This window comes from Takifugu flavidus, chromosome 1, assembly GCF_003711565.1.
Source record: "Takifugu flavidus isolate HTHZ2018 chromosome 1, ASM371156v2, whole genome shotgun sequence".
In the NCBI taxonomy this organism is placed as follows: domain Eukaryota; kingdom Metazoa; phylum Chordata; class Actinopteri; order Tetraodontiformes; family Tetraodontidae; genus Takifugu; species Takifugu flavidus.
This window is the reverse complement of record NC_079520.1, coordinates 23,343,342-23,369,113: the sequence shown is the minus strand read 5'-3', so window position 1 is coordinate 23,369,113 and position 25,772 is coordinate 23,343,342. Positions and strand designations below refer to the sequence as shown.

General features: G+C 39.6%; 3 protein-coding genes across 5 annotated transcripts in view; all 3 read left to right on the top strand.

The window, feature by feature from the left end:
• Positions 1-1,056: 1,056 nt before the first annotated feature.
• LOC130539977 (CD59B glycoprotein-like) lies at positions 1,057-1,834 on the top strand. The gene is made up of 4 exons (XM_057058775.1): positions 1,057-1,180; positions 1,261-1,336; positions 1,446-1,559; positions 1,639-1,834. The coding sequence occupies exons 2-4, from the start codon at positions 1,261-1,263 to the stop codon at positions 1,743-1,745; spliced, it is 297 nt and encodes a 98-aa protein (XP_056914755.1). The 5' UTR covers positions 1,057-1,180; the 3' UTR covers positions 1,746-1,834.
• Positions 1,835-2,223: 389 nt separating this feature from the next.
• On the top strand, positions 2,224-6,568 carry LOC130539963 (ras-related protein Rab-5C-like). 2 transcript variants are annotated; one of them, XM_057058752.1, is made up of 6 exons: positions 2,224-2,347; positions 3,943-4,271; positions 4,410-4,561; positions 4,811-4,933; positions 5,031-5,124; positions 5,711-6,568. In XM_057058752.1, the coding sequence occupies exons 2-6, from the start codon at positions 4,103-4,105 to the stop codon at positions 5,836-5,838; spliced, it is 666 nt and encodes a 221-aa protein (XP_056914732.1). In that variant the 5' UTR covers positions 2,224-2,347; positions 3,943-4,102; the 3' UTR covers positions 5,839-6,568. The 2 variants fall into 2 exon arrangements, with proteins under 2 accessions (XP_056914732.1, XP_056914725.1); XM_057058745.1 differs by lacking the exon at positions 2,224-2,347 and adding an exon at positions 3,358-3,529.
• Positions 6,569-11,003: 4,435 nt separating this feature from the next.
• The window catches only part of LOC130539909 (zinc finger protein 385B-like), a 41,520-nt gene continuing 26,751 nt past the window's right edge, over positions 11,004-25,772 (top strand). Inside the window, exon 1 of one of the 2 annotated variants that reach the window (XM_057058688.1) lies at positions 11,004-11,175. In XM_057058688.1, the coding sequence (XP_056914668.1) occupies positions 11,133-11,175 (43 nt within the window). In that variant the 5' untranslated portion in view covers positions 11,004-11,132. The remainder of the gene's footprint in view (positions 11,176-25,772) is intronic. The other variant, XM_057058671.1, reaches the window with a different exon arrangement.

The following is a 25,772-nucleotide window of genomic DNA, read 5'->3' as shown; positions in this document are numbered from 1 at the left end:
CCAACATCTTTATTATAAGTCAAGGTCTGTATTCAGCTTTGCTATTTTTATTTATTATTACTCATATATCACTTCAACTTGGGAAATGTCAACTAAAAAGAGGTACACAGCAAATTTGATTGTTTTTCAAACTAAGTAAAAAATGATGCAAACTGCAAACAAAGGTGGAAGGACATCAGAGGAGATATTTGAATTCTTCTGTTTTCAGAAGGTATTATTGCATTTATTTTGCCATTTAATGACAGTGAACATTTAAAAGGACGCCAAAAACCAGCACAAGCAAACAAGAATCTATCTGGTTCTTTCAGGCGATTGATCGGTCAAAAATGTTGATGTAACTGTAGTTATGACCTTCCTTCGTGTCTGGTATTCAATAAGAACATCACAGTGGCATATTTTGTTTCTTCCCTTGGGGTTTTTTCACTTTAGCTGATGTTGCTAAATCACTTTTCATTACCTTTTCACAGAATAGAGTGCAAGCTTCAGCCTTGAGTTAAGTCTGCTTATAGTCAAAATTAACATTAGATTTTAGCTGATTCGAGGAGGGTTTTTTTGGTCGTAACACTTTACTTTGCCAGGTTGTTATGAATATGCTGTAATTGATTAATTTTCCAACTACTTTATACAACAGAGATTTATGTCGCTCTCTTAATCGACATTAAATGATCAAAAGGCATTTCTTTAAGTTCATGTTTGAAGCTAAAAGGTTTAGCTTTCATAATTAAATCTGATAAATTTAGATAAATGAATTACTGTCATTTATCCTGGCTAAATCCCAAGCTCAGATGACAGTTCAAGGTCAACTTAGTTCACTCGTTTTTCCAGCCTCATCTTTGCTTGGTTAACATGTGAAGTCAACAGCTGAGCACCTTATCTGAAAACAAGCACACAACAAATTTGTAACAAATGTACCGGTAAGCAGTTTTGGAACAAACAAGCAAAAAACTTGATGGGGAAATGTAAACAGGAGCCTGAACTGAGGATCAAAGTGTTTTCAAAGTGTTTTCGTAATTTAATGTGTGTTTTCCCGTCGGTGTCTGTCCTTGAGATGTTACGCAGGCACGGAAACTCTGACAGTTTCCAATGTTTTACTACCTTGTGGAATTATGCAACAAAGAGTATTTAAAATGGATGTGAAGGCACTGGCACCACAGAACATCAGCTGATCTGGTCCTTTCAGGTGAGCAATCTTTACACTGCGACTGTGGTTTAATTACATGTCTGATGTTCTCACACTTCTGCTCTTCTTGCTTTACATAGATGTTTGTGCGTTTCTGCTGTGGAAACATGAAGACTGTGATTTTCGCTCTCCTTGTGTTGCTCGCCACCACCCAGAGTGAGTTCCCTGCAAACTGGACTTTTGTTATAGAAATTGAACTGAATTTTAAGTTTAAGTTATTTCAGAAGAAATCCTGAAGCAATTTTGGTTATTTGTTTTCCCCCAGGTGAAGCTCTTAGGTGCAAATGTGGAGGCACGTACAAGAACTGTCGAGACCCTGTTGAGACCTGTTCTGGTTCAAACCAGGCCTGTGCCAGCGTCATTATTACTGTTGGATCCAGTAAGCAATTCACTCTTTTTTTGCATTTAAATAATAATTGCAGCAAGACAAATACATTTTTCCCACCTCAATTTTACAGGACCAAGCTACTTCCAAAGTTGCATGAACCTCTTAGACTGCAATAAACTGAATCGGCCTGGAATATCAACGGCTAGATGTTGCACTACTGACCTGTGCAACAGATAAATGGAGCTCAATGTTGTGGATGATTTTTTAAAAATGTGCTGCAGATTCTGGTGTGATTATAATAAACACAAATATGGGGTGCAAAAAAACACACATTGTTTGTCTTCATTCTACCATTTATACTACTTTTCTGATTTCCCGTGATACAAATTAAATGTTACAAATCAACCTGAGTCTCAGTGAATGGATCTGGCATTAAAAACCTTAGTTAATTATGCTATATATGGGATATTATCCTTATTTTGTTAAAGAAAAAAGACACTCATGTTTTGAAAAAGCACAGAAACAGTTGCTAAATAATAAAGAAAACTGCTGTGGAAAAAATAAGAGAAAAAAATATTATAAATGTACAGACAATCTAAACTGGACAACAAACCAGTACTGAAGTGGGAACGAAGTTATCGATACTGTTCCTGTGTTGCAACAACACTTTTTCCCAGAGTCCTTTGCCTCGATGACGCAGACCAAGAGTCGTTTTGGGACGCGTCATATAGACAAAACATCAAGTGAGACAATTGTGATCTTCTGTTGGGTTTACGCGCATTGTCATGGCATGAAGACGCAGATCGTCGCCCTCCTTTTGCCGCTGGTTGTCAGCGACGGTGGGTCAAATCCGAAATCTCTGTCAATTTTATTTGAAAACTCAACGTGCAGAGATCATCTTATTGGAATTGTGATTCTGAGTAACCTTTTGGTCGGTTCAGGTCAGTTTATGTGTAATTGTGGAGGCGTAAATCACTGCACTAGCAGTGTCGTTTACTGCAACGGTGCAAACCAAGCATGTACCGGCGCCATCACTTATAAGTAAGAACTTTAACTTCACTTATTCACCTACAAAAGCACCCGAATATCAGACAAATGCCCTTAAGACTTATAAATATACTTAAATCTGCTATCAGTTGAGGGAAGAGTTCTGTATTTAACACTGTGGTATTTGATTCGGTGTTGAAAACGGTATTTGATTATATTAGTTGCATAAAAATAGCCTGATATTGAAATACGACTATTTGTCTGTGATGACAGTATTCATAAAATAGGTGAAACAGCTTGCTCAACCCTAAAAGCGATAATACACAAATCTGAAAGGGGGGGGGGGGGGGGGGTCTAAATAACCTGTAATTTTTATTTTTCTTAGGACCGATGTTCTTCCAACGATGCATGGACCCCGCTGCTTGCCGAATGATGAATTACGAGCGCACCTCGTTATGTTCATCGTGCACAACTGATATGTGCAACAAATTAAAAAAAATCGATATCTGACAAACCTTTCTTGACTATTTTTCTGTGTTCTTATTAAATATCCAGCTAGTCTCTCATCATTAAAAGGTGTAAAGGTTTTTGTCTTTCGTTTAGCTGCGTTTATTTCGTAATGGATTACAGTATTTCAAAATTTATTTTCCTCGATCACTAGCGCCACCTTGTGGTATATATTAAACACACAATCGTACATTATAAAAGATAACATTGTAAACAAGGCTTTAAACGCATCGGTGACTCTTAAATTATTCAGTAATATACCTACTGCGGAGTATTTTCACACGACTATATATTTATTGTTTTATAACATGAGTCGAGTGTTTTTCCTGACCTTTTACTATACTCATATTTGATTGGTTGCTCTTCATGTCACATGACTGACTAATCCAGGAAGTTTTTTGGTACTTCTAGGCGGAAGCAAATATTTTACAGGACCTAAAAGTGTTTCAGGAGAAACCACTGTTTGTGAATAACAGCAGGGTTGTAATTTAACTGGACGGAATTTATATCATTTTACTTTGTGTTTGGTAAGAACGTTATGGTGCTATCTATTGTTTCTTTGCTAGGGTTTTTTTTTGCTTATTAGCCAAAGTTAGCATTGCTATCACGAATCTCTTCGTCCTTTCATTGCTATATAAGAAATTAGCTTTAGCCACACAGCCTACTCGCCTCTCGAATTTCGTCTTGTTATAAAAAGTTAACAACCGGTTTAGTCGGTCGTGTAACTAAATCGCCATATTTTAAGACTTGTGCTTTGTAACCAGTTCCTTTACTTTATTATAGATTAATTGAACTTGATGATGGCTGAAAGCCAACGATTCTTATTAAGTGCTCTAAAGATAATACTTTGATCAAAATAAAGCATAGGTGTGTGTCTCATTCTGGTTTGCATACCAGTTTTCAGAAGTGGACTAATTATCCATATTTTTGTTTTTACTAGGCAAACCAAGGCGTTCTGGCACCAACCCTTCTTTGAAGTGATCCTAAACTTTCCTAAAAGAAGTTTGAATCCTTTTGACATTGCTCACCACCTGTGCCTGTGTGTCCAGGGCTACCATTGGGCCTGTTTTGGCTCATCTCCCCAGTTTCTGACTTTGTCAATGGCAGGACGCAGTGGCGGAGCAACCAGGCCGAATGGGGCCACAGTAACAAACAAAATCTGCCAGTTCAAACTGGTGTTGCTGGGGGAGTCAGCTGTGGGCAAGTCCAGCTTAGTACTGCGCTTTGTCAAAGGCCAGTTTCATGAATTTCAAGAGAGCACCATCGGAGGTTCGAAGCATATTGTTATGTTTTATGCTTTTAGAATATTTAAACTTAAGTGAAACATTAATTGAAGGTGTTTTTAGACATGTGAATGGCTGGATAGACAGTTAATTGTGTTATTATTTTTTTCTGTCCATTCCTTAGCTGCCTTCCTCACTCAGACTGTGTGTTTGGATGACACCACAGTGAAGTTTGAGATTTGGGACACGGCAGGCCAGGAGCGTTACCACAGCCTGGCTCCAATGTACTACCGAGGTGCTCAGGCAGCCATCGTGGTTTATGACATCACCAACTCGGTACAATTCTCCTACACGCCAGTAAAATGCACCTTAACCCTATAGTGGTTATTGATCTCTGATAAGTTGTTTCTCAAAGTGTTAAGTTCAAAATTCATCAAATATTTTTTATGTTGGTGTCAGGATTTTTTTTTTCAAATTGTACTATTTTTAATTCTAAAAAAGTATCCAAAGAAGTAACGTAAAACCACAGTGTGTATGTTCTTGAATCAAAAGACTCAATCAAGTCACATCATTTTTTATGATTAGGACACTTTTGCCAGAGCAAAAAACTGGGTGAAGGAACTGCAGAGACAAGCCAGCCCCAACATAGTGATCGCTCTGGCAGGAAACAAGGCAGACATTGCAAACAAGAGAGCCGTGGAACATCAGGTCTGAAATTTAAATATGAATTTCCCATGTTTCTGATTGCCGGTGCATCATCTTAGCTGTGCCGCAAAGTTGTGTCAATTATAAATTTTCTCCGTAGGAGGCACAAACTTATGCTGATGAAAACAGTTTGCTCTTCATGGAAACCTCAGCCAAGACCGCCATTAACGTCAATGAAATTTTCATGGCTATTGGTAAGTTTCCTTGGTTTATAACAACTGAAGAAACATTAGATGACATATAGAAGCAACAATGTTCTGATATTTCAATGAGGCATAAATGCGTGCAGCATTTTGCAGCAACTTTTCTGAGAGCATTTATTTGGCTCAGCATTTCTGTAAAAGACGTGGTTTGAGTGTTTTAAGAACTGTGCATTTTTAGCCTGGATGAGCTTTAAGGTGGATAAATAATTCAATTTCAGAGGTGTTTGCGTGAATTTCTGTAGCTTTGTTTATTCTGAATATGCAAGTTTTTATAAATGGATTAGATGGAAGGGATTCAGCACCTGTTCACACTAAAATACCATATCACCACAAAGTTGTTTCTTTTCTAGAGTTTAGTTGAGTACGGTCCCTTAAAGTTCACCGTGAACTGGCTTCTATCCCTTCCTCCATGTGTAGTACAGAAAGCTGTAGCTGTGTCCCCATCATCAACAGGGGTGCTAACAGTGTGAACATGGTTCTTCTGTTGAAATACCTCAAATTTACCTTTCATATGGTGTGTTTATTTGATCTCTATTTTTGATTTTTAATTGATATAACCATTTTCCCCTCTCTGTAGCAAAGAAGCTCCCAAAGAGCGAGCCACAGGGTGGACCAGGACAGGGGGGACGTGTCCGAACAGGCGTGGATCTACAGGAAGCTGCTCCTCAGGGGCGCAGCAGCCAGTGCTGCAGCGGGGGCAATTAGCAAGTATGAAGCAATGAACTAATCGAGCCCTGAACATGGTTTTAAGGACAGCTCTTAGGTTAAACGCCCAGAGAGGCAGGAGAGAGCAGAGCCACTCGCCACCCCTGCACTTATACTGAGATTACAGATGAGATTATCTGGATCCTTTTTGATTTAAGGAACATTTTTATTAAAGAATCATAAGCTAGAGGGAATTATCTACATCCCTCACTACTTCTGTCTTTCCCCTATGCATCTATCTACCTCCCTGTTTATCTTCAGCCCGTCTCAGTTGATTGAATTCAATTTTTCATAGTCTATTAAAGGGTGTCGCTGGTGTGTTTTTCCATTTTCACTTGTTGAAGTGTGTGTAAGGATCAGAATATACAACGCATGTATATTGCTTGCTTTGTCATTTCCCAGCATACAAATTCATATACAGAAACTAAAATTGCAAAGACAGAGCATTTAATGTTTAAACGTGAGTCTTATTGCAGTGTAGACTGCTGCTTGTTGTTCGTTTAAGGGGCCTGGGCAGAAAAGTGTTTCCAGAAAACTCTAGAATTTGCTTATTGAAGATGGTGATCTAACAGGCTTCACATCTGAGGATGTTTTCTGAGCTGTCCAAAAAATGCATTTATTTGCATTTATTATGTATTGATAACACCGGAGTTGTTAGCCTTTTTAAAAAAAAAAAAAAGTGAAAATAACTTGTAAATCTAAAAACAAGGAATAAACAACATGCAATGTACAGCGTGTTTTGAGTTGTTTTGTAGTATCGCGGGAAAGAGCTTTTTACTAAATATGTTGCTTGGTTTACAAACTCGGCTTCTTAAAAAAAATCTAAAATTAAATGCACCTTTAGACAGTAAGATTATGGGGGCTGTCTGAAGGATATGGCCTTTTTCCGTCTGGGTTAATGAAGTCAGACAACATACTGGCAATTTAACATTTTTTATATATAAAAGACATGGGCCTCAGTAGCTAGTGAAAGACCCATACGCAGTCCCAAGAGCCTGGCACCACCACCACCACCACCAACTCCTGACGTTCGCTTGTGGGTTGGCATCCTGAACCGCAGTAAATCCAATTTTCTCTGCTCCCAAATTCTGGAGGTAGTAGCATAGAAACCCTGCTCTGTGGGGGCCAGTAAAGTCAGAAAAGAACTTGCTCTCAGACTGTGGAGAGCGTGCAGCACTCTGGACGCTGTTTTTATTGTATAAATGACGTTTTCCACCTGATTTGACGCAAACTGACTCTAACATTAATCAGTAAAGCGTTAAAGCAACTCAAATATTTAAACGTCTGCAATAAACATGTCTAGCCGCTAGGTGGCAGAAAAGTATCTTGATTTGCTCTTATAGTGAAACTGCAAATGCCTTAATATATACGCAGTCAGTGTTTCCGATTCTAATATTAACATACACAAACACATATATGCATTAATGTATCGATTGTTGCAAAAAAACCAACCTAAAATTAAACTTTTGTTGTAACACCTGGAATAGAGCGTCAGTGTAATGGTTTATGCCTCTAACAAAATGGGGTGGTTGCTATGATCACAGATCAGTTTCATTTTTTAGTTGTCACTCAGAATGCCTTTTAACAAAACAATATTTCATCTTTGACATCCTAATGGAGTGAAACCTTGAGGAGCAGAAAGAAATTCAGGAACTAAAGTAAAAAAAAAAAAAATCAGTCAAACATCATTTGCTTTTGGACTTTTACAGGATTTGAAACAAGTCAAATGGCCTGGCTTTGGAATGGCGGGGTTGTCATAACGACAAGGATTAGCTGGGATACAGGAAATGTGCTTTTGGCCACACGAGAAACCTCCGTCCTCATTCAGACAGACAGAAATCAGACAAACTTTTTCAAATGTAGGCTGCGATGAATTCCTTCTATCTTCCTGGACAGAAAGAAAATGTCATTAAATACCAAGGGCGCAGAGAGATAGGGTGCCAGGACTGTAGTCTGTGGTGCAGCTGATAGTAAATGTGATGTGAGGCAATAATGACCTCTTATCTGAAATGAAACATCTAAATGTGTTGCCAGCAGATTGTGTACTAGTATGGATGGAACGGCTAACACACACTGAGAAGTGGTAAAAGGTCACTGATTCTTTTTAATACCTTGCATTTTATTTGCTAAAAAAAACACTCGGCAGAACACAAATACACCCATCCAGCCATCATCTATCACTTAATGCCTTAGTGGGGGTTGTGTGTGGGCTGGAGCTTGTGTGTGGGCCGCCTCAGGGCAAGGGGTGGGGTTCACCCTCGAACAACCATTCACACTCATATTCACACCGATTTCACTTTAACACAATCACTTTTATTAACAATTCATTGGAGTCAAATTGATGTAATGTGTCATCTAAACGACAACTTAACACAACCTGTGTTGTTTTTTAAATGAAATGCAGTCCGGTGACCATGTGTGTAATGACAGTCTGAGGTTTGCAGTCGATCCTGTAGACAACAGACCATCTTAAATGACCATTGTTAGATGTGGCTGTAGAGAAACTGCTGCGATGGTTAGCTGTGTGGCTAAAATCAATGAAGAGTTTCTACCTGCTGACGCACAGGCGGTGCACAATTGCGTCTGCGCTGACTCCAGGGCTGGCTCCAGCCATTTTTGGTGCCGTGGGAAAGATTATGGTTTGAAGCCACCCACCCCAAGCACTAAAGAACAACTTATCCAAAGTCTCTGATGGCTGTTACTTAAAATTGAAAATGTCATCTCTTTCATGCAAGGACGGCATCTGCGGCGTCCTCTAATGGCGCCTGCCAAGAGACCCCACAGTTTATGCGAACGCTAATTTACTGAGGTGCTCTCATCACATTGTGGATCAAAGTAGTAGTTCAAATAAGTCCACGTTTGTTTTGATGTTAGCGAAGACAACGTAGCTCTACACTGAGACCTCTTTTCCACCTTCACCTGAGGGCTCAGGCGGCCTTTTCATAACTACAATACCAATGCGGTGACCAGAACTCGTTGTTGACTGTCTGATGATAGGACCTGCTGGCCTGATGTGCTCCAATAACCCGTCCCCTTCACCTGCTTAAGAGTGCATTTGCAGGACAGGTTAAATAAAATAAAAAAAATTAGCAGCACGGTTGTCCATGCAAAGTATTACTGCTGTTTATTTGTATTTATTGGTGTACCGTAATTGTTTTTGACGGCAGTGCCCCGACTTTGCATGACTGAATCTCTTTTGATGCTTTTTAAAAAATTCTATTGTAAATTAAATGTAACATTCATAATATTTCTACTGTAAATGTTAATAGTTATGTCGAAAAACAAATCCAACACAGGGGACTTTACATTAACTAAACTTACTTTGAAGATAAATATTCTGGCTGCTTCTTCACTCACCAGAAAGAAATTAAATTACCCAAATACATGTATACAGAAAGGACATTTTACGTCCAGTCCGATATTCTCGTAATAATCGCAAACGTGTCTGAGTCGTGAATCATGTTCAGAGGGACCGGAGTGAGGCTTCCCATTTATGATCTGCAAGCATATGTGACTCACGTGCCCCCCCCCCCACATCTTTGTCTATGTTGGTTTCTCCCAGTGAGCTCTACCCCCCTCCCCCAACTAACACCTGCCCTAATGACCCTCCTGTCTTCCACCTGTGCCAACTGCCCCGTCCCATTCGCCAGGTACTCAACCCAACATCTCTGTCCTCTTTATATGTTTGTTGCCGGTGCGAGTCTCTGTGGTTTGTCTGTATGTTGGACGCTGGACGTGAGCGACCACATGAATTTCCACATTGGGGACAATAAAGTTGACCTTAAACCTCCTTTGATGAAGCTTCTTGTTTGTTCTTGTTTTTCTGCATGGTCTTCTGATGATTTTGGCCCCTTTTTCCTTGTTCCAAGGCGACCACCTGCTAGCGATTAGAATTCAGTTGTGTAGGTTTTGGATTAACTAATTGATATTTGACCTTGATGCTTTTTCTGGTCTTTATAGTTTGAATCTGCTTTGTTGTTTATCTTCTCCCAGGCTGTTGCTCTATTTTTTAAAATGCCACCTCAATCAGTCACTCTTTGAAGACAACCTGAGTGCTTTAGAAAGAAGCCGGCAGCTTCAACATAATTCTGCCATCATAGGGACCAAAATGGTTTTAATCAAAGTCAGAATGAGTCTCGATGTTTAGTGAACATCAATTCTAAAACAGGGCAACTAAATATCCTAAATAAAAAAAAATCAACATTCAAGCTCAAGACGCTGATGTATCAGTCAATTATTTTCTTTCTTTATTTTTTAAATAGGTACTTGATGGGCTCTAATAGGATTCATCTCTGCTTATAAACATAGAGCTTTATTTTTAGAGTAGCCATGTTGGACTCAATCAGGGTGCCAAAGGACTTCAATGAGAAGGACATAGCTCAAACTCCAAGTATGTTTCCACTATGCATCCATCAGCGTCCGGCTGAAAGCTGACACACCACCAAGTTGACCGCGCACACAGGCATGTGCCCACGTCCTCAATCTCATCTGCAGGCATCTGCTTTTGAATGTGGCCCAACAATGTTAATGAGAGGCTCTGGAGGGGGGCGGGATTAGAGCGTGATGGACCACGCAGAGACCCAGCAGCTTTTCTTCCACTCTTCAGCTAATTTATGCTTGCAAAGAGGCACCTGTCAATCAATGTAGCTGCCAGCAATCAATCAAATACATTAGTATTTGGGATTTTATTGTGTGATGATAGTTACAATTTCAAATTTGTTATCAGGTTACTGGTATTTTATTTTTAAAGTAGTTAAATCAGATTGTATATGTTTTTTGCCAAACAAACCTACATTGAATGATTTGCCAGATTAGTGTGACACATGTGATATATAGTCTTTTTTTGCAGGCTTGTCAATCTTTATCTGAATGTGCTCTCTTCTTGCACCTGATTACTGAGTAGATTCCTCGACTGCGTCTTTGAAAAGGTCACAAAGCCACTTCAGGTATAACTTCCTGAAGACTCAGGCCATCCAGAATGTCTAAGCAGAAGCAAATTCCCAATGTTCCCATCCTGTAGTTCTCCATAAGTGTTTTATTTGTCGGATAAATTAAAATAGATCTAAGTCCAGCTCTCGGTGACTCCACTTCTGACTCGGTCTGCATGTTTTTGCTGCGTCCGCTTCACTCGAACGTTCGTTTCCATCTGCGCCTTCGGCCATATCTGCCGTGCCGCGCGCAGGCGGCGCGCGGACGCACGCACTTTGGCGCGCGCGGTTTATCCCTTTCCTCCGCTCCGCTCGCGGGACTGACGCCTACAGCTGAGCTCGCGCTGCAGTCCGTGACAGCTGGAAATGGAGAGCGAGCACGGAGCGGAGGATAAACCGCCTCACACAGGTAGGAAAACGCTCCCTATTTCAGCGCTGCGAAGCTTTTTCCTCCGCCGGGGCCTTTTAAGAACATGCTGGACGCTTTTATTTGTCTTTTAAATGTATGTCTTCATGTGCCGTTTGAGTCAAATATGTCTATTTTGACTACGGGTTTCAAAAATAACTTTTATTAAGGCTGTTACGATGGCCTTATACTACGCTCTGGGAAACGATCAGTTTTACTGAATATATATATATTTTTACAAGTTTTCCTTTTCTGTCAAAAATATTAGTGTATTTGGTTATTTAAATGCTCTCTGAAGTGAAACTACAGTTTTTTTCAAAACAAAGCGGTTTAAGGGTTAAAAAATTCTGCTGTGATTTGCTTCTGAAACAGGAGTCTGTGCCCATATATTGCTTTAAAGGTAAGTTCTTGGTTGTTGATGAAGGCCGATATTGTGAACTTGGTTAATGAAAGGAGTATTTGTGGGCCTTTGGGGCTATGCTGGATCGGCCCTCAAAGGTGTCAGTCAAGGTGTGACCACACTGCTGCTCTGTGCACGTTTGCAGATGTTTTTGTGGGAAATAAACTGAAAATAGTTGTTGCAGGTAGGCCTACAACATCCGTTTAGGAGTGGACGCATTAGGGGCTTGAATGCTACAACTATACCTGAAGGTCCAAGGTGAATCGAAAATATTAAGGAGGGTTTCTTGCAAGCTTTCCTCATTTATGTTGAACTACGAGGTTCCAAAGATGAAGCACAGTGTTCAGTTGCGTTGGTCTGAGAATGTGTTGAACACATTGTACTGTTGTTACTGGTAATTTAAACAATTAAGCGGATTCCCGAGTTTTTAAAATGTAAATTAAACACACCAACACAATAGAACTCGAAATCAAAATTGCATTTGATATGTAAATCTATTTTTCGTACTAAAGAATATTGACCGGATTTTCACACTTATTTAAATCTCCGTCACACACCTGCTACGCCGTCATTGTGTTATTTCATCTTGGTTTCTTGTACATCTCTTACTGTTCACTATGGCATACAACAAAAATCAAACAGAGCCACTTAAGCCCACCCAGCGCTGGCTACATCATCATCTTCTGCACCCTTTCTGAGTAACCTTGCTCTCTCCACGCCCCCATCCCCCTGCATCAGCTTCAAAACCAAAATGGCTCCAAATGATGGCCGCCTGCCTGCCGAGCGTCGCCGAGAACCCGTTTTTTCGACGGCGAGTGAGCAGTCGTTTAACTGAGAACAAAAGGTCCTTGATTCATCAAATGCTGCACCTCCCACAGCCCACTCTCCTGAGTGATGCTGTAATTTTCACGAGCCCCCATGCGATGTGTGAAGGGTTGTCTTTTTTTTTTTTTTCTAACCTTTTTTGCTTTCTTGGTTTGATTGGTGGGCCAGGCTCTTCTTTCAGTTGAAATACACACAACAAACCTAAAAACAAAGCCTTTTTGCTGTTGTTTGTAGTAAAAAAAATCTCCATAATACCCAGAAATTGTTAGAATCAAAGGTATGCTGACACTTTTAATCATTTTTTTTTTTTTTTTTGGATTAGTATCTTTTGTGTTCCAATACATTCAGCTCCTGGCAACCAAAGATTCTGTCAGGTTCAGATAAAACCAGCCCTGTCAGCGACCTGCATCCATCACTCAGTTGTAGCTGCCGATAGATAAGTGTATCCCAAGCACAATTGATAAAGTGGAAAGACTACCCTTCTGCCCCCCCCCCAACTTTGTCTCCCACCTCAGAGCGTTCTCGTCTGTACTTTGGCATTTGGCTGCTGCCGTCTGTCTCCGTGAAAAAGCCATCGACTGTGAAATTGAGAATAATCATGTGGAACGGGGTTGGGGATGGGAGCAGCTTGAGCTCCTGCTCCGTTCTGTCAATGGACTCATGGATCCCGCTGATAAAGTGGGGCGAGTCGTCATCCGTGAAACAGTATAGTCGCCGTTACGCACACGCATTTTTCCGATGCCGATGAAGGATTTGTGGTCAGCCCTTTACATGCATCGTGATTTAATCTGTTTATGTTTCCTGCTACAGAAACCAAAAAAAATACCAAAGAAATATTGTTTTCAAATGCTGGTAATGTCTTTGTTGCTATTTATATTAGCTTAGCATGTGCTACTCTTTCAGATAGAGGATTGAATATCATTCAGTGGATAGTTTAAATTGTAATAGGCCCATCTTCAACCCCCAACATGATGTTGTGTTAAGAATACATGGGTGATTACTGTGTAACTGTCCCCACCCCCCCACTCATGTAAATTATTTGGGCCTTGACATCTACTGCTTTGCCATTTAAAGCCAACTTCCAACTGCTTCAGGTCAGTGACTTTAGGCTCAGCATGAGGGAGCAAGGTCAGAGTTTAACATATTTCTCTCTCTGGAATAAGAAACATGATGTTCCCCTTGTTCCAGAGTTATCTCCTCAGACAAAGCCTTATTTCTGGGACGCTCCAGAGCAGAATGGTTGCACTCTTCATTTTACCTGTTGGATTTGGATTTTCCTGTGTTCGCCTTCAAGGTTTGCAGGAGGATGGAGGAAGATTTTTTTTAAATATTATTTTATTTTTTTGGAAAATGCACTTAGGATTTCCTTCAGAGCGATCCTTCAAAAATCCGCAGCAATGATCCAAAACCAAGACTGGTGACGTTGCAAATCACCCTCTTGCCAAGCCTACCACAGTACCGTAAATGTGCAGTATTTCACAGCAAAAGTGCAACTGATTTTTTTTTTCAACCTTCCTCTTGGGCTCTGTCATTACAAGTCAGATGGTCTCCTTCCCAGTGTGGCAGCTTGCACCTCTGGAGAAAATGCTGTGTTCTTTATTTGGCTACTTAAATATTAAAATGAGGAAAATACACAACTCTGAGAGGAACGTCAGAGTATATATGGTAGAGGTTGTGGAAGCTCCTGTTCCTCTTCAGACAATAAAACTTGCTTTAGTTGCTCCTGTTGATCTAGGACAGGGGTCATTAACCCAGTCCTTCAATGCCCGGGATCCAGCCTTCTGTCCTAGAAGATAGACGCCTATTTTTACCAGGAATCCCAGTTGATTGTGAACCTGGTAGGACAGAAAACCTGGCTTGATTATGGACCTTGTAGGACCAGGTTGAACATGGTCCCTGGTCAAGGGGATCCTTAAAAGATGCTAATGATAGTTTCAACAAATTAATAATGTTTAATAGGCTTGACTATATGGGTTCTTAACACCAGATTGGCAAATAGTGTCTCAATACTGTATTTGGTCATGTGGTGTTTTTAATGTGAAATGTACCCCTTACATGGCGCCTTTTAAGATTATAACTATGGTGATTATAACTATGATTGCAGATCAACTTGAAAATGCGATATGTGTTGTTGTTAATGTGATATGTGCATGTTGTATAAGTTGTTCATTTAACAAAATTAAGTATAATGCAGACAAAGGGTAATTTTTTTTCAGAAACATTGTGAAGAGATGAGCCTGAATTTAGCATTAGAATGATATTTACCTTTAATATTAATGCTAGTAGTATTAGCAGTGGTGCTCTGCATTACACAAAAAAAACCCACATTTCTGTTGTACCATTGTTTGAGCACCTGTCATGGACAGAGGGGTCGGCAGATACATTTTGGATTGTGTGGGTAGATGAATTTTCATACGGTCCATTAACTCTCTATTCCCCTGAGACCGTTTCTAGGTACACATCAAGCATAGCTGGCAGTGGTGTGAAAACTCTGTGTGTGTGTGTGTGTGTGTGTTGTGTGTGTGTGTGTGTGTGTGTGTGTGTGTGTGTGTGTGTGTGTGTGTGTGTGTGTGTGAGAGTGAAACAGAGAGAGAGTGAGAGAGAATGTGTGTGTGTGCATACTGCTTGTTACTGTACATACCATATTGAATTCAAAAATATGCATTTTACTAACAAAGTGAGGGTTAAAATGAGGTTTAGCTTGGGGGTGAATTGGGTAGAGGTAGAATTTTGTTTAACGTAGGGTTAGGGTCAGGGGTGGGGGTAGTTGGGATGGTTAGGGTTAGGGTAGAGAGCTGGGAAATGTAGTACCTCTATAAAAGTTCTCACAAAGCTTGAAAGATATTTGTGTTTACATGCATCTGTATTTACTTATAAAATAGTGATGAACTTTTACTTGAGGTGTTTTTGTAAAGAAAGTGTGGGAAAATTGTGAAATTGATGTTTAAGTTGGTAATTTAATGAAATGATTTAATGTGAATCATTTAAGATGATCATTTCAAGATTAATTTAGAAATTAATAAAAAACTATGTCAGATGTAAATGTGGCTATTGCACATTTAGTGATGCCAAAGTTAATGACGAAATAATAAAAAAAAACAAGATTCTTCTGACAAGATAAGATTTGATTTCAGATTCAATGATGTGTGATTTTTTTTTTAAAAACATTTTAACATTTTTGCTCATTATTTAACTTAAAACTATAGCACACAGGCCCACGGGAGCTAATATTAGCTAATATCAATCTGCTCTGTTTTAAAACTAAAAAGACAAGAGCCCCATGCGTGACAGGACCGTTTTATTTAAACTGTGCAGCTGGAAAGCAGCACCTTGGCCATTGAAAAGCATTTTTGATCTCCTTGTTTTCAGCTCAAATAGCTCTGCAGCACACATCAATTGACATCCTCTTTGTGCACCTTCCCCCCCCTTGGTTACTTCGTGTTGTATATCCTCAGTAATGACTGTTACAGCTAAGCACAAAAGGCCAGTCGAGCAGGCCAAATTAAATAGCCATTAATTGAATGTGCTTTTTTAGCTCTGCAGCTTTTCAGTTTTCAGCTGTGACTGAATCAAAAGATGCTGGTAGAACCTCAGACAGATTGTTCTCAGATTCATTCAAAGACCTTCAGGAAAACCCTGTCGTTTTTATATTTACATTTCTTTCTTTGCATTTTTCTCAAGTCGCTTTCAAATGTTCTAACATGCGAGGAACTGATGATGCATGTTGAATAAAGGATTAGAAAATAACAATTAAAAACAGTTTGATGTGTGGAGTGTAAGTGTAGGATGGATTTGTTATTTATGTCATAATTAACACATTTCTTATCATAATTTGTATGGGTTATTTATCGCCTAATTCTTGAATCACAACTGATTATTATGCATGTTCTGTGCTACGATACACTATGCTCTGCTATAACATTGTAATTTATTAGTAATTTAAATATGTTTTTTATTGGAAAAAAGGAAAATGAAATACCATACACAAGAAGGGGTTCACAGATTGATGCCAAGTTCTGTTTAACCTAGTAAGATAATCTTCAAATATCAGGTTTTGGTTTATTTGTGCATTTTGTGTATTTATTTCCTTTTCCCCTGTAGCTTCTCCAGGCTTTCCATCAATTATAAAAGCAGGACCAATCCTCAGTCTTGTGTTCTTATCTATTTCAGTTCAACTCCAGCCTCCGCTGTGGCTGCAATTAACCTCTCGGATCGAGTACAAATGGTGAAGCTCTCCATTTACCACTTTTAATTAACAATTTAATTATATTTAAGTGATTCAAACTGACTTTAAAGACTACGCATGGGTTTATTTGTTGAAAAGAAAAAGGCGCAGGTGCTTCTTCTTTGCCACACTTCGGTGAAACAGGGAGCTAATTCAGGCAATTAAACTTGTTTAAAGAGTAGATATTGGTTTTATTATAACTTAATCTAATTTTAACTTCAGGTTTTTCCAATTATGATTCAGCTTTGGTACAAATAACCTGGATGAATGATAAAAAATTAAAAGTAATGCCATGTATCCATCAAAGCAGGCTAAAGAGGATAGTGAATCTATGCAGTTAATTACTAATGCCAGAATCCACAGAATGCATTTTATACACATATTCATGAGTATATTAAGCGGGAAATAGCAGAGTTTATTCATGCTTAATCCAGCTATAACATCAAATATTTAAAATTTTATCATTTTAGCCAACCAGTTTCACAGGAACTGAATATTATTCCAATTTATCAGCTCAAAATGTCATTGAACAGCAAATTAAAAGCATTTTTTTTCTTTTTTACTATATACATATACATATATTCTTTCCTATATACATTTCATGCTATGAGTTGCATTTATCTGTAAATAAGTTAATGGCACTGATTCTTCCTCCTTACATCACCCAAATCATTCAGTAGGGTTCTTTTTAAATAAAGAGAAATGCCCACACAAATATTTTGGTAGCTCTACAACTGAATTTAGCAAAAGAATCAAAATAAATAATAGAAAAGCAGTTTGGGCCGTGTTTTTAAAGCAGACATACTGAAAAGGTGCAGCCAGACAGAAGACCCAGGCAGTCTAACAATGAATCACTGGACTCTATTTTCTGCTCGGATGCACAAAAATAAACAACGTGGGAGGAATCGACAATTGGAAGGTGTGTCACCGCTGACTTGGGCCTGACTATTTTAATCCTTCTAGATGCCCCTAACTCAACTTGATTTTTGTTTTTTTTGGGGGGGGGGGGTTCCTGCTCTTTCACGCTGAGGTCTTAAAACGATTCACATCTTCAGCACGATTCTTTCCCGGTGCATCCATTGTTGCCGTGCTCAGCTCCAGACCAGCAAGAAGCTGTTTGGATGGAGGAAAAAAAGACACGTGCTCTGCACAACGATGCCAGTATTCATGCATTTGGACCTCTGCTGTACAACATGGAGATAGGGACCCTGTTCCTTCCACAGTGTTGTTATAGCTAAAAGACAAAGTGCCGGCAGATTCAAGATTTACCTCAGTGTTACATTTAGGTGCTGGGAAAGATAAGAGCTTTCAGAATCAGAATCAGAAGCAGATTTATTGCCATTGTTCATGTAATACACAGTATTACACAAACTAGGAATTTGTCATGGTGTGACGCTGCGACATTCAACATAAAGAAGACCACACTAGAATAAGATAAATAAAATAAAATAAGACATATATACAGTATATACATAAATAGTAAGTGGTAAGAAATAGTGCAGGTCAATGCAGGAGTAATGTGATGTATTGTTCGTGAGTCCGACGTCCGTGAGTTTCACCCACATGTCTTTCAATAGAACGAGGCAATCTCATGGTGTGGACCCTCAAGTGACATCGCCATTATAATATTATACTGGACATATAAATGGAAATGAAAAGCTGGACTGTGTTTGTATTTATTATTTGTTTTCCACAGTGCAAAGCCTTGATTTGACCCACTGTTACATCCTCTTTGCATCCCATTGAATAGGACTGTCGGTTGCTTCTGATGACAGCAAGGAGGAGAAGGCGAGAGCTTTATGTCATAATCATAAGCTTTAGTCTTGTTAGCATCCATATTACCACAATTGGAATAACTGCTTTATATGGCCCTCCAATTGTTACATGCTCGCTAAGCTTTTGCAGCCCACTGTTTATCATTACACCAGGTCTGTGTTAAAAACGATTTACATTCCTAAAGTTTATTATTTTAAAGGTTTAAATGCTGTTTTTATAAGAGTACTCGATCCAACTTGAAATACTAAAGTGGCGCTTTTCTTGCCCAAATTCGAGCTGTTTCTTTGTCACAAAAAGCAATCAACAAAATAAAAGCAACCATTAAATGCAGTAAGTTCCGCTAAGGTGTGGTAATGAAAAATTCCTTTTCAATATACTGTTTCAATTCCAAGTTTTAAATTGGTAACTATTTGTTGTTGTTCAGCAGGTGAACTAGATATATATTCTAGTATTCTGTAAAATAGGATGTATTTCTCCTTTTGTAAACCACAGCAGTTTCCTTTCCTTCTTTGTATTCGGTTATTTTTTGGCTGTTCATCTGCACATTTGGAGTTCTCATACTGTCATCCGTGTACGAGTCACATTTGCTTTGGCCGGGGGTGGATTCTCCCAGATGGTTGCTGACAGATGCCCACAGTTGTTGCCCTTGGTCCGAGTGCAGTCCCTCCCTCCAGATAAAAACATAAATAAAGCTGCTCTTGATTTTAACCGCCGACACCGTAGGCAGAGTTGCACTCAAATGCGGACCCAAGAGGCAGACCAAGTTTACGTGTTAACAAGAAGTGTGACACAAATGCAAAAACTGCTAAAATTTAAAGTTGAGGAATAAATGTGATTACATTGCAGTGCTGAAGTACAATTAGAAATACATGGTGAAACTTAATCAAACTCAAGGAAGGATGCTTTGAAGACAAGGACAGTGGCATATTTACAAGGTTACAAGCACGGATGTTCGACATCTGATAGACTGGAAGGAGAACAGCTTTTATAGATGATAGGAAGTGGCAGAGGTCAGGCTGAATGGATACAACAATCACACGATTCAGGAGAAGCGGTAGACAGAGGAGAGACCAAAGCAGACAAAAACAAGAACACCAAAACAATCCCAGAAACAGCTTACATCCTGCCAGTGTACACACCTCCCACCCGCCTGGTTATTTAACACATAGTTACTCTTCTTCCTTTATTTACGGTTAGTAAAGGCCGATGAATGAGTAATATTGGAGCACTGGGGATTTTATGTAAGCTAAGGAGGGAACCCGTGGATAAGGTGAGGCCCTTCACTCCTTCACACCACAAATAATGTCGTGTACTTTGCGTGTAGACAGAACCGCATCCCCTAATCCCATGGAACAAACAGCAGCTGCAACATTTCTGTGATTTCATTTATAATGGATGGCAACCTGTCAGGATCAAACGGATAACATTCTGTGGCGGCTCGCGGCGATGCAAGCAGTCATGTGGTGTTGTCAGGTGACCGCTCTGTGGAGGTACGGGAGTGGCCCGCCTGAGTTTCTGTGAGCCAGATGTGATTAAGATGTGATACATCTGTTTGAACGGAAACATTTCCTCTGCACCAAACTTTAGCAAACAAAAGCTGGATGGATGGATGGATGGATGGATGGATGGATGGATGGATGGATGGATGGATGGATGGATGGAGGATGGATGGATGGATGGATGGATGGATGGATGGATGGATGGATGGATGGATGGATGGATGGATGGATAGATAGATAGATAGATAGATAGATAGATAGATAGATAGATAGATAGATAGATAGATAGATAGATAGATAGATAGATAGACTGACTCTAAATGTTTTTTCATTTCCATCCCATGCATTTTAATTGACACATTGATTACATCTTTTGGCTCAGGCCATGTTGCATGTACGAGCTAGGGTGTGTGTGCATGTGTGTTTGTGTGTGTCTGGTCCTCCACAGCCTTCCAACACACCAGCCAGACTGACAGCTGCTTCACCTCATATCTGCCTCATTGTGACACCTATGTGTTACAGACAACATACAGTGGATTACACACACTTAGTGATGGCAGGTTGTGTGTGTGTGTGTGTGTGTGTGTGTCCCCAGATAGTAGTGGTCTAATTAAAGAGCTGGCATGTCAAAAACTGGCTCTCTCTTTGTTTAACATTGATCTAATCTCCAGTTACAAGTGTGTGTTCACGCATGTGTGTGTGTTCTGCTTGTCTGGCACATTTGAGTGTGTTTGAAGACGCAGGTCATTCCACATAACCTTGTGTTTCTAGAAGTTACATGACAGGAAATTTGACAAGTGCTTCCATTAATATTAATGTATATATCACTGCTTCTGACTCAACAACACAATTTTCTTGATCTGGCTAATTAAGAAAAAAGTTTAATGTCTTTGAATCAAATGGTTACAACTTATTTTAAAGTTGTTTTTTTAAAAACACTATTTATATGCATTATCAGACTTTACCGGTACTTGTGGAGCTGACGGGAAATAGATTGAAATGATAAAGTAAATTTTCACCCATATTCTTGGGTGAAAATTTACTTATCCTGTTTGGTTTTAAATTTATCGCTGATGTAAATAATTCACCTTTAGAGGAAGAAATCAAATAATCCATCGGAGGGCATTTAAGTTGAGCTTGTAAAACTACTCTGAAGAAAGTAGTTTGTAAAACAAAACTTTGATTTTTTTATTTTTTTTAAAAGGATTCATGACAAAAATATACCCAGGTGGTCTATAAATTGTGTCCAAGCCTCCATTTCAACATTTGGCTGTCGTGCATATTCCTAGTATCAGAGTCTCGGGGAAATGTGGACTAAAAATATGCAGCCTCTTAACAACTCCCACTCACTTACCCAACAGAGTGAATCACTGCTTTATATGAGCAGCGCATTTGCAAATGACCTTGTCACAAAAAACTTACACAGAATACAAGTCATGTTATTGGATTATCCATGCCAACCGTTTCATTTATATATAAATATACATAAGCAAAATGCTATATGCACTGTGTACATACTCTGGGTTTGCTCTGCTACTATCTGCTGCTCCAACAGTCTCTTGGTTAATGCACCTTTTTGACGGTGTGCATATGAGTCATTCTCCTCCTCAAGCATTGCGATCTTGCTTACTGCTGTAACCCGTTTAAATATCTTCGCTTCTCCCTTCCACATCATCCGCCAGGGCTGCGTGTTGGCCAGTTTCCTCACTGGTGGGTTCAGAATGAGAGATTCTGTTTTAAAATGGGAGTTATTCTGTGTATTTTACCGTCAGTCCCAGGAGAGACTGTCGGACTGACATCACCGTCACTGATTCTCTACCATAAATTAGCCCCTAAAACCTACAGCAGATTACAGAGAGCAATATGTTAAAGTTATTTTTTTTCTTTCTTGAACCCTTCTGGGCTGATATAGCTTAATTTTGCATTTAGACCTGGCAGTAAGGTGTCAGAAGACAATTATCTGAAGTGGTTAATCCTCATTTCTGGACAGATGCTGCCTCTGGTGCATATCGGCTGAATTTATTCGATCATCTCCGCCTTTGTTCATATTCCTTTGCCTTTCCTGCACAAATTACAGCGTAATTTCACTGCAATTTGTGTGGAAAAGCATTAGATTTGTATTTTCGCTGGCTGTGTTGCCTAGAAACACAGCTGTAATTGTAGGGTTAGTCTGCCTGTCACTCAATTGCTCCTTTTAACCAAAAAAAAAGCCTTTTGGTGTCTCTGTTCTTGTCTGTTCTTGTGCCGTGTTGTGCCTTCATCTGACATGTTGCATTCAGACGGGCTCATCACATATTAAATATATCCCATGATGTCTTCAGCAACATTATTGCTGGTGTTACGCCATCGCCCAGTGCCGTGTCAGGCCGGGCGCTTTATTTTCTGTCATCTGTTCTTGGAACAGTGATGACAGGTGTTGCCAGGGATCTCACCTTGACCTTAGCGTCTCCAGTGCTCTCAGCATAAGTTGAAAGTTGAATTAAGAAATATCTAAAGCCTTATCACATCTGCATTAAACCAGTTTAATCCAGGACATTTCTGACCAAAAACAGACATTTATGAAATTTTAAAGTAGCTTTTTTTGGTTTTGTCTGCAATTATTGGGGATTTAACAGATTTTTCCTGATCATATATAATGTAGAGGTGTAAATATAGGTACAGCCAAAAACTCTTCACTATTATGAAAAACAGTAGGGGATTAAGCAGCTATTTATAGAAAGTTATGTTCAATGTTCTTCTATGTACCCTTGAGCAAAACGGACAATTGGCATCATCCACATGCTGACGAGTAAATCTATCCTATAATTCGACGTTAATACACTTTAAAAAATTATCATAACTTACAAAAAAATCCCCTTCTGATCTCCATAAAGCTCCAAATGCAGCACTGCTGTACTCAGATGTGTGTACAGTGGATTGAAGGTGTCTTTGATGATATAATCTGATTATTCGTTCACGGTGCCAAAGCTTTTCCTGCAGCAATCCCTTTCAGAGGTTTGTGATCAACAATTTTGCCCCAGAACTGAATCAAGAAGACACCAAAACCACACAGCAACGCATCATAAAGACAGTGGCAGCGGCTTTCCCGAAGAAGGTCGGCAGTTTTATAGCTGCCCACCTGGTTGGACCTGCTTGGCTCCAATCCACCTCCCCACAATGAGAGATTAGCATTTAGGATCCTCGTGGAAACACTGATGAACAAGTGTTGCGGCAGAGAGGAACAGCTGCAGATGAGACGGGGCTACATATTTAGCTAGTGACTTTAGCATGTTGTTTTATTTTCCTGAGAATCATGCTATAGCAACGCTAACATATGCATCCAGAAATAATGAACACCAAAGCTGCCTGATATAAAAAAAACAAAAATTGATTAAGAAATACTCAACAGCATTAACAATTAAGTCTTAGCTGTGCGTCCAAGATCTTAATTTGACACTTTAAACCCAGATCCAAATGCAGGCATTATTGATTTGTTAGATTTTTCTTTCATCCTTTGAGACCGTGTCAGCTGTCTGGATGTCAGAGGGCAAAAATGAGCGAGCCGTCATCAACGTTGGCAGCGGTTTGGACCCCAGCAGACATGAATAAGTCTCTTGCTGGATCGGTGGAACTTCATTTCTGTAAAGTTGCATCAGACAATAAGAAGACAACTGTGGGCAGATGAAGTTAGAGTCACACGGATGAAGATGTCGTCCTAATCAGCTGGAAAGACGTCAGTTGAGTCATTGAGATTGAACTCCTCTGCCAGCATGCAGATGCAGGGTGTTTTGCTGAGTCAAGATCATGCCACGACAAAGAGAATTATTAACTCAAGGATTTAGTTTATTGGTTTATCCACTCGTTCTTTGTCTCTCTTTTTGTTCTCTTCTTTTATCTGATTCATTTCCACCTCAAAATACTGAATATAAATTGACATTTTTACTAATAATTTTTACTTTTCGTTTTATTCATGGATATTTTCTTTTCTTTCTTGCCTTTTGATAGGAAAGTCATTATAGTTCAAAGATGGTTCAAAACAAACCTACACATTTACACTTATGCACTTATTTAAGTAAAACTACAGTATTTTTATGTAGATTTTATGTTTTGTCCCTTTTTTGAGCATTAGGGACGTAAATTTTAAAATACTGCACATCATGCAGTAAAGTCTGCAGTTAAAAAATAATAGGACAGAAAATATGAATGTGATGATCAGAAATGTCAATAATTAATACATATCGTGTTCGCAGCATATATTTTCTTTTTGAATATCACATTTAGGATTTTGTACAGTGCCAAAAGCCACAATTCATGCCTCACTCGCTGCTTTTATATTCAAGCAGTACCACCTAAAAAATTCTAAAAGATGGCAGCGGAAAACATTTTCTTTCAAATCCATTGTTTTCCATCTGCATCTGTAGAGAGATAGAAAGGTAGGGGCACAAGAGAAGGAAGAGAGGAGAGAGGGGAATGCAAACAACTTTTGTTTGATTCTTGCAATCAAACATGCATTAGACTCAAACCTTGCCAAATGCCTTATAATCAAATTCATTTTGGGTCTGGATTGTATTACTCCAGGATTTTATTTTTACTCTGTTGGCTCTGGTAGGTCTCTCCTATCTTTAACAGCTACTGTTGCATGGAGGAGTAACTTAATCTGTTTATTCCATAGTTGTGGACTGGCCTTCTCAGGTGCCAAACAGGGTGGAAAGCCCTCAGTGTGGTAGCAACAAAGCACCCAAAAAGCACCAGCTGCTGGCCTCACAGGATGGCAACATGCAGAAGAAGCTTTTAGTAGGCGGGTTATTAGGTGGCTTCTGCAGCTGAACACACCACAGAGAGTGAGCGAAGAAACCTGGGCAACTGGTTGGTATCAGAGGATACTTTTCAAAGTTTTGGAGGGTTATTCTGCAGACTGTCAAAGACGCAAAAGAAGTCTTCATCCATAAATAGAACGTCCTTGTAAACGCAAACAGAATTAGATCACCGATGTTTGACTTCCTGATTCATGATGCTGCTAATTTATTATTGATCTTCTAAAATGACTAACATTTCTACCCATAAAGGGACTTTGAGCTCTTATCCAGCAGCTGGCTGATGACACTGAGGTAAATTTTCAACTCAGACAGGTCAGTGTCTGGAAAAAGCAGTCTGGCACAGCATCTGTCCATGTTTCAAATGTTGTTGGGCTCATCAGTGGCAGCAGGAGCGCCGGTTAGCCAGTTGATGTTTGTACATTTAAACAGCCATGAATCGGTAATCACATCAGTCAAATGGCACAAATCAAAAAGCAGAAAAGGCTCAGACTAAAAGGTTTGGGCCCAGACCCTGGTGGCGAGGGTGGATATTACATGATGAAAATAAGGTTGAGGGTGGATGAGGTGCTGAAGAGGGGCTGAAGAGGCAGAGGTCGGTTGCCAAACGACGATGACAGATGGATGAGAAGAGAGAGCACTTTCAAATTTGGCAGCTACGTGGGAGCAGCTAAAAGGGGAGCGTATCTAATTGTAATTGAAGCAGGAAGGAACGAAGGAAAATTATGTGCACATGGAGAGAAATCCTTCCTGATTGAACTTTGGTTTAGCCTCATGAGTTCTTCTTCTTCGTGGAATATGGACCATCAAACCACCGCACTACTGCGCTGTCCTTGATTAACGGGAACATTTTTAGCAAATGCTGTTACTTTTATCTACCTTACACGGTGCAGGAATCACCTCTAGTGGTGTGTTACAAATACCAATGGCCCCAGCTCATACTTGATACTCTGCTGGTGCTGGATTTACCACCTCTCCTCCAATTGATCCTCAAAGGATTCAAAGTGTAGTCAGTCTAATTACAGAGCCTCAGAAGGGTCCTGTATTTTCAGTACGAATGAGATATCGCTGCTTCTTGATAG

Bases quoted from the DNA above. Each gene is read 5' to 3' on its own strand.
- LOC130539977 (XM_057058775.1), top strand. From the start codon at position 1,261: ATGTTTGTGCGTTTCTGCTGTGGAAACATGAAGACTGTGATTTTCGCT. The intron at 1,337-1,445 runs GTGAGTTCCCTG...GTTTTCCCCCAG, and splicing joins GTTGCTCGCCACCACCCAGA to GTGAAGCTCTTAGGTGCAAA. The intron at 1,560-1,638 runs GTAAGCAATTCA...TCAATTTTACAG, and splicing joins CATTATTACTGTTGGATCCA to GACCAAGCTACTTCCAAAGT.
- LOC130539963 (XM_057058752.1), top strand. From the start codon at position 4,103: ATGGCAGGACGCAGTGGCGGAGCAACCAGGCCGAATGGGGCCACAGTA. The intron at 4,272-4,409 runs GTTCGAAGCATA...TCCATTCCTTAG, and splicing joins TCAAGAGAGCACCATCGGAG to CTGCCTTCCTCACTCAGACT. The intron at 4,934-5,030 runs GTCTGAAATTTA...TTTTCTCCGTAG, and splicing joins AGAGAGCCGTGGAACATCAG to GAGGCACAAACTTATGCTGA.